The sequence below is a fragment of the Nothoprocta perdicaria genome, unplaced genomic scaffold (assembly GCF_003342845.1).
Source record: "Nothoprocta perdicaria isolate Ctin4 unplaced genomic scaffold, notPer1 scaffold_283, whole genome shotgun sequence".
Taxonomy (NCBI): Eukaryota; Metazoa; Chordata; class Aves; order Tinamiformes; family Tinamidae; genus Nothoprocta; species Nothoprocta perdicaria.
In genome coordinates this window covers 765,430-773,274 of record NW_020455514.1, presented here as the reverse complement: position 1 = coordinate 773,274, position 7,845 = coordinate 765,430, and the positions used below count along the sequence as shown (strand labels likewise).

At 66.2% G+C, this 7,845-nt stretch overlaps 2 protein-coding genes across 3 annotated transcripts in view; both read left to right on the top strand.

The window, feature by feature from the left end:
* LOC112948980 (pancreatic hormone-like) overlaps positions 1-137 on the top strand; it is a 1,095-nt gene extending 958 nt beyond the window's left edge. The window contains exon 2 of the mRNA XM_026041348.1: positions 74-137. Within this exon, the coding sequence (XP_025897133.1) occupies positions 74-137 (64 nt within the window). The remainder of the gene's footprint in view (positions 1-73) is intronic.
* Positions 138-973: 836 nt separating this feature from the next.
* The window catches only part of MPP2 (membrane palmitoylated protein 2), a 10,303-nt gene continuing 3,431 nt past the window's right edge, over positions 974-7,845 (top strand). Inside the window, exons 1-6 of one of the 2 annotated variants that reach the window (XM_026041366.1) lie at positions 974-993; positions 3,250-3,350; positions 3,944-4,096; positions 4,653-4,802; positions 5,658-5,885; positions 7,366-7,497. In XM_026041366.1, coding sequence (XP_025897151.1) covers positions 3,252-3,350; positions 3,944-4,096; positions 4,653-4,802; positions 5,658-5,885; positions 7,366-7,497 — 762 coding nt within the window. In that variant the 5' untranslated portion in view covers positions 974-993; positions 3,250-3,251. Of the gene's footprint in view, positions 994-3,249; positions 3,369-3,943; positions 4,097-4,652; positions 4,803-5,657; positions 5,886-7,365; positions 7,498-7,845 lie in introns of both variants that reach the window. The other variant, XM_026041365.1, reaches the window with a different exon arrangement.

Here is a 7,845-nt window from a genome sequence, read left to right as displayed (position 1 = left end):
CATGCTCCCCATTGCAACGTGCTCCCTGTAGCAACATGCTCCCCATTGCCCCCCTTTCCCCTCCTTGCTGCAGGTACGGCAAGCGATCTGTCGGGCGGGTGCTCTGCGAGGACCCCTATGGAGCAGTGGGGTGCTGAGCCCCCCAGGTGAGGGGTGCAGGGGCTGGACCCCGGGGACCACCTGCCCTGGGGCCGCTCTGGCTGTGCCTCGGTTTCCCTGCCGCTCCTCAGCTCCATCTCATTGCAGGGTGGCCCCAGGGTCCGTCAGGTGAAGAGGAGCCTGGGGTCACAGCGCTGTCACTGTCACCACTGTCACCCTGTCCCCATCCCCGGGGGCCTGCAAGGCGCCTGGGGCAATAAATCACTGTTGCAACCACGTCACCTGTCCGTGTGATGAGGGAAATGGGCACAGGGTGGGATGGGGACAGACTGGGGAAATGGGGATTGTCTAGGCAAGCAGCAGTGGGGACAGTAGCACTGGGTGTACTGGGGACACCAGCGTCTCATGTTACAGGGTGCAGGGGGATTCTGTGCGTGGGAAGCACGTGTGTGCATGCATGTGTGTGCATGCATGTGTGCATGCTTGTGCACACCTAGCCGTGCACATGCATGCTTAGGTGCACACCTGTGTGCATGCACGCACGGGTGCACACACATGTGCATGCAAGTGTGCACGTGCCTGTGCATGCACCGCATCACAGGCAGTCTCAGGACGCGTGCAGAGCAGCGCGTGCGGGTGCATGACTGCGCCCCAGCGCGCCCGGTGCAGCGCGCGGCCCACGCGCACGTGTGGGGGGGCCCCCTTGGTGCACACGCAGCTGCCCACTCGCCCCCGCGGGGGGGCCCCGCACCGGCCGCACGCGTGGGCCCGGCCGCCGCACGCCTGCGCGTTGCAGCCCCGCCGGTGCCAGGCGCCCGCGGGGGCCTGGCCAGCAGCAGGGCCCGCCGCGCCGCGCTGCAGAGATGCCCGCGGCCGCCGCCGGCTCCGAGGGGGGTAAGCGCGTGCCGCGGTGCTGGGGGGCACACGCGTGTGCACGGAGTGCGTCCTGTGCGTGTGGGCAGGCTGCTTTTGCACGTCGCTCTGTGGGTTTTCACCAGGAGGATTCCTCTCTGCGGGGGGAACTTGGGTACAAGGAGTCCTGTGGCTGGGGGATGCTGGCATGGCAGGGAATATCGAGTGTGCGTGGGTGTGCATGCGTGTGCATGCRYSTGCATGCRYSTGCATGCACCTGCATRTCTTTGCATGCGCGTGCATGCATTTACATGTGTGTGCAAGCTCAAGGCAGTGCTGTGCACGCCGGTCCACACCCTGCGGGGGGGTGCTGCGCGCTGTCACGCGTGGGCGCGCGCCTCGCGTGCGCGTGAGCCCCCCCCCCGCGCGTGCAAGAGCGCGCGGCCCCTTTAAGAGCGCGCGCCCCCCGCGCGCGGCGCGGCCCGGGGCGCTCCGGCTGCCATGGCAACCGCGCGGCCCCGCGCCAGCCGCTCGCCCCCCGCACGCCCTCTTAAAGGCGCCGCGCCCCCCGCCGCGGGAGGCTGCAAGGGAGCGCGCGCCCGGGGGGGCTCCCACGGGTGAGCGTGCACGGGGGCGGGTGCATGCTCGCACGGGCGTGCACACGCGTGGGGAGTGCAAGGCACGTGTGTGTGCATGCGTGTGAAAGCATCCATAGGGTGCGGGTGCATAGGGGTGTGGGCAGGAGTGCATTGCTATAGGTGTGCATGCAGGGCAGGTCGTGCTCTACGTGTGCTTGCACACAGGGGAGAGCATGCACAGCGTGCAGGGGTGTGTGTGTGTGYGTGCAAGGCAGAGCATGCAAGGCCTCTGTGTGTTTGCACATGTGAGCTGTGTGTGCATGGGTGCGTGTGGGTGTCAGCATGMGTGCAAACAGATTCACGTGAGTGTGTGCACGTGTGAGCACGGACTCGTGCACACACGCACTGGTGCACGTGCAGGGCGACGGGCTTGTTTGTGCACATCCCTGCGCATGTTGGTGCTCGAGGCCTTTCGTGTGTGCGAGCGTGCAAGGGTGCATGTGCATGACAGAGCGCATGTATGTGGCTGTGCATGTGTGTGCAAGCACGTGAGCGCTGGTGTGTTCACGTGTGCAGGTTTGTGCATGTGGCCCTGGTCACAAGTGCTTCAGCGTGTGCAGGGATGCACGCTCCCCTTCGAGCATCCTTGTCCATGGGCATCCTCCCCACGGCTTGCACGCACGTGAGCTCCCCCAGGCATACACGTGTGTGCACACGCGTGTGCATGCTTGCGCAGCAGTTCTGCACGCCGGCGTGCACACATGCAGGGGCACAAGCAGGGGGGGCTCTGCTGCCCGTCATGCACGGGGCGTTTGCACACGCTGCACGTTTGCACACGGTACACGTTTGCACACGCGTACGCGCGTGCAAGGAGCCCGTGGTACCCGGATTGGGGAGGTGGCGGCGGGGGAGGCTGCGCTCGCCACCCGCAGCCACGAGCAGCCGCCCCCCCGGCTGCCACCGGGCCACCCACCATGTAGGAGGTTAGGGGGGGACACAGGGAGCACCCAGGGACATGCTGGGGTGGGGGGGGGGTGCAGGGTCCCCGCTGGTCTGGCTGCGAGCTGAGAGATGCGGGAAGGGGGGCTGCGGGTGATGCTGCGACAACCTCCCTCCTCCCAAATTGGGGGGGGGACACTCTGGGTTGCCTCCCCTCTGCAGGCTGCATTGCATTGGCCCYCCCAGCAGCTCTGCAACCCCCTGGCTGCGTTGCAACAGCCGGCTGCATTGCCTGCTCTGTCGTGGTTGGACTGCAAGCCCTGGCTGTAACGCGACGTCCCCCTCGCCTGCACTGCCCCCCGGACCTTTTAATTCCACCCCTCGGCTAAATTGCAACCCGCCCACCGGTGCAGCTCTCAGCTGAACTGCAACCCCTGTTTGCATGGCACCCCCTCTGTGCAAAGTGCACCCCACTTTGTGTAATGCATCCCCACCCCGGGTGAATTGCAACCCCCCCGGTTTAATTGCCCCCCCGGGTGCATGTCCCGGGCCGTGCGTGGGAAATGCACAGCCCGGTCCCGGCTGCACCATCACCCAGGGTGGCAGAGCGAGGAGGGGCACACATCGTGATTGGGGTGGGGGGACACCCTGTGGCCATCACATTTCCCCCCTTGCCGGTGACTTCTGACTTGYGCCCTGTGGCCGCTCTCTCCTGCTCTGCACCCCGTCCTCCGTGGCCCTGCGCCCCCATGTGCCCCCTTGCCCCCCGCGCCCCCCCCAGCCATGCAGCAGGTCCTGGACAACCTCATGGCCCTGCCCAACTCGCCGGTGGCCGCCGACCTGGACCTCATCTTCCTGCGCGGCATCATGGAGAGCCCAATAGTAAGGTCCTTGGCGAAGGTACAGTGGCATGGGGGGGCTGCCCCCCACCCCGGGGTGCCACGCGAGGTGTGTGCAGGGATGGGTGCTTGGGTGCCGGAGGCGTGTGCAAGCGTGTGTGCGTGCAAATGCATGCATGCACATAGAGTGAGGCGTGTGTGCGAATGTTTGCGTGCACCCAGGTGCACGATGCTGGGTGTTTGTGCGGGTGTGTGGGCACGCAGGTGGGTGTGCAAGCACACACGTGCCCGCAGTGCGGGTGCAAGGTGCCTGCGTGCGCCCTTGGGTGCACACACATGTGCAAAGAGGGGGGTCTGGGTGGTGGCGGGGCGGCATTCTGGTGGGTGCACGTGCAAGGCAATGTGCACACGTGTGTGCACGGGCGCTGGCTGCATTTGAGGTGTTCACGTGGAAAAGGGCGAGCTCACATGCGTGTGCAAGACTGGCCTGGGCTGGGGACTCCCACTCTGCATTTTGGGTTGTCCTGGGGCCTCTCCCATGGCAGACTGGTCTATACTGGTGCTGGCTTGGAGGGACAGGCTGGCGTGGGGACAGGAGGCGATGGTGGGGGGCCCTGACATCCCCCTGCCCGCCAGGCCCACGAGCGTCTGGAGGAGACGAAGCTGGAGGCCGTGCGGGACAACAACGTGGAGCTGGTGCAGGAGATCCTGCGGGACATCGGGCACCTGGCGYGCCAGGACAGCGCCGCGGCCGAGCTGGCCCGCATCCTGCGCGAGCCCCACTTCCAGGTGCCGTGGGGGGGCACGTGCACAGGCGTGCACATGTGTGCAGGAGCATGCACAGGCGTGCACAAGGGTGCAGAAGCATGCAGAAGCGTGCCTGACCATGCATGAGTGTGCACAAGTGTGCAGGACCATGCACACACTTGCAGGAGCATGCACAAGCATGCCTGACCATGCATGAGCATGCACATGCATGCACAAGTGTGCAGGAGCGTGCGGAAGCATGCCTGACCATGCATGAGTGTGTACAAGTGTGCAGGAGCATGCACAAGCGTGCCTGACCATGCATGAGCATGCACACGCATGCACAAGTGTGCAGGAGCGTGCGGAAGCATGCCTGACCATGCATGAGTGTGCACAAGCATGCACAAGTGTGCAGGAGCATGCACTAGTGTGCCTGACCATGCATGAGCGAGCACAAGTGTGCAGGAGCATGCAAAGCATGCACAAGTGTAGAGGAGCATGCACAAGCGTGCCTGACCATGCATGAACGTGCACAAGTGTGCACAAGCGTGCCCGACCGTGCATGCGCGTGCCCAGCGCGGGTGCCTTGGCCTTGCAGTCGCTGCTTGAGACCCACGACTCGGTGGCCTCCAAGAGCTACGAGACCCCCCCGCCCAGCCCGGGCCTGGATGCCGCCTTCAGCAACCAGCCGGTGCCCCCCGACGCCGTGCGCATGGTCGGCATCCGCAAGACGGCYGGGGAGCACCTGGTGAGCGGGGCCTGGGGGCACTGCTGGGTGCAGGGGCAGTGCCAGGGGCTGGGGGTGTTTTGGGTGCTAGGAGCATTGGTGGGTGCACGGGCAGTGCCAGGGGCAGGGGATATTGCTGGGTGCAGGGGGCAGGGCTGGGTGCAGGGACCATGGGTGGGTGCTGCAGGGAGCAGTGCTGGGTGCAGGGGCATTGGTGGGTGCAGGGGCAATGCCAGAGGTTGGGGTTATTGCTGGGTGCAGGGGCAGGGCTGGGTGCAGGCATCACTATTGGGTGCAGGGGGGTAGTTCTGGGTGCAGGGACCATGGGTGGGTGCTGCTGGGAGCATTGCTGGGTGCAGGGGCAGGGCTGGGTGCAGGGGCAATGCCAGAGGTTGGGAATGTTTTGTGTACTGGGAGCATTGGTGGGTACAGGGGGCAGTGCCAGGGGCTGGGGGTATTGTGGGTGCTGGGAGCATTGCTGGGTGCAGGGGCAATGCCAGGGGCAGGGGATATTGCTGGGTGCAGGGGGACAGTGCAGGGTGCAGGGACCATGGGTGAATGCTGGGAGCATTGCTGGGTGCAGGGGCAGTGCAGGGTGCAGGGACCATGGGTGGGTGCTACTGGCAGCGGTGCAGGGTGCTGGGACCATTGGTGGGTGCAGGGGCAATGCCAGGGGCAGGGGATATTGCTGGGTGCAGGGGCAGTGCTGGGTGCAGGGACCGTGGGTGGGTGCTGGGAGCATTGCTGGGTGCAGGGGCAGTGCTGGGTGCAGGGTGCAGGACCTCGCAGGCTGCAGCTCCTGGTGCCCCCGGCGCGCGCGCGGCCCTGGCACTGGGCACCCCCGGCCCTGACCCCTCGGCGTCCCCGCGGGCGCAGGGCGTGACGTTCCGCGTGGAGCGGGGCGAGCTGGTCATCGCGCGCATCCTGCACGGCGGCGCCGTGGACCAGCAGGGCCTGCTGCACGTGGGCGACGTGATCCGCGAGGTGGACGGGCGCGCGGTGGGCAGCGACGCGCGGGCGCTGCAGGAGCTGCTGCGCGCTGCCAGCGGCAGCGTCCTGCTCAAGATCCTGCCCAGCTACCAGGAGCACCCGCCGCCGCGCCAGGTAGCGCCCAGCGCCGCGGGCGCCCCGCGGGGACAAGGGGAYGTCTGTGTGCAGCCGTCCTCGCGCTGCCTGGCACCGGGAACGTCACCAGCAGCTGCACTGGGGGCGCTGGGTGCAAGTGCGTTGGGTGCAAGTGGCTGTTGCGTGAGGGTCAGGGTGCAAGTGTGCAGGGTCTGAGTGCATTGGGTGCAAGTKTGTGGTGTGCAAGCGTGCATGGGGTGCAAGTGTGCAGGGTGCAAGTGTGCAGAGTCTGAGTGCATTGGGTGCAAGTGTGCGGGGTGTAAGGGTGCATTGAGTGCAAGTGTGTGGGGTGTGAGTGTGCAGGGTCTGAGTGCATTGGGTKCAAGTGTGCAGGGTGCAAGCATGCATTGGGTGCAAGTGTGCAAGGTGCAGGCGTGCAGGGTCTGAGTGCATTGGGTGCAAGTGTGCATTGGGTGCAAGTGTGCAGGGTACACGCGTGCAGGATCTGAGCGCGTTGGGTGCAAGCGTGTGAGGTGCAAGCGTGCAGGGTGCAAGCGTGCAGGATCTGAGCGCGTTGGGTGCAAGCGTGTGAGGTGCAAGCGTGCAGGGTGCAAGCGTGCACTGGGTGCAAGTGTGCAAGGTGCAGGCGTGCAGGGTCTGAGTGCATTGGGTGCAAGTGTGCATTGGGTGCAAGCGTGCAGGGTCTGAGTGCATTGGGTGCAAGTGTGTGAGGTGCAAGTGTGCAGGGTGCAAGCGTGCATTGGGTGCAAGTGTGCAAGGTGCAGGCGTGCACTGTGCTGGCGCGCAGGGTGCGGGCGCGCGGTGCAGCGGCCGGACGCATGTGTGCCATCGTGGGCTCTGCGGCGGCGGCGGCGCTCAGCGTGTGCGTGTGCCTGTACCTGGGTGCAGGGCTGTGCGTGGGGGCCCTGTGGTGCGCGGCCGCTGCCGTGGGGGCCGCCTGCGTGTGCCTGGCTGCAGCCCGCGCCTGCGTGGGTGCCGTGGCCGCGCGGGCGCGTGGGTCCTGAGGTGTGTGGGGTGAGTGCCCACGGGTGCTTTGCATGTTGTGCATGTTGTATGCGTGTAAATGTACGCTGCATGTGTGCAAGTGGCAAGTGTGCAGTGAGGGTCACACGCGTGCATGCGCGTGCTGAGGAGGGGGGTGTGCGCCCTGCATGCACGTGTGCAAGGTGTGTGTGTATGCGTGAGTGCAAGGAGCATGTGTGTGGGGGCATGCATGTGTGTGCACGCATGCAAGGAACACGCAAGTGGTATTGCATGCAGTTGACGTGCATACGTGTGAATGCATGCAAGGAGCATGTGAATGCATGCAAGGGGCTTGCATATGTGTGCATGCATGTGTGCGAGGAGCATGGAAGCACGCGTGTGCACGCGTGCACGCATGCGTCTTGCAAGCAGCRTGCATGCAAGCGGCTGGGTGTGCGGCCAGCTGCACGTGTGTGTGCWTGGCCGCCTGCTCGCCCGCCGGGCCGCGTGCCCCGCTCAGCGCCGGTGTCCCCAGGTCTTCGTCAAGTGCCACTTCGACTACGAGCCCAGCGCCGACAGCCTCATCCCCTGCAAGGAGGCCGGGCTGCGCTTCGCCGCCGGGGACCTGCTGCAGATCGTCAACCAGGACGACCCCAACTGGTGGCAGGTGAGGGGGGGTGTCCCCTCGTCCCCTCTGTCGCGGGCACCCTGCGCTGCGGTGCTCTCGGAGCGGGACGTGGGGTCGCCCCACGCCGTGTGSCCTGGATGTGCCGCGTGCTGGGCTCCTTTGGGGTTAGGGGCGCTCTGTGCCRCGCTGTGTCCCCCGGGTGCCACGTGCGGGGTGGGGAAGGTCTCTTGGGGATAGTGCCACGTGGTGTCCCCSTGGGGTGCCACATACGGGGGATCCCTTGGGGATGGGCTCAACCTGTGCCGCACTGTCCCCTAGCGGTGCCACCTTCGGGGGGGCTCTGGGGACGGGTCACTGGTGCCACACGGTGCCCCTTGGCAGTGCCAC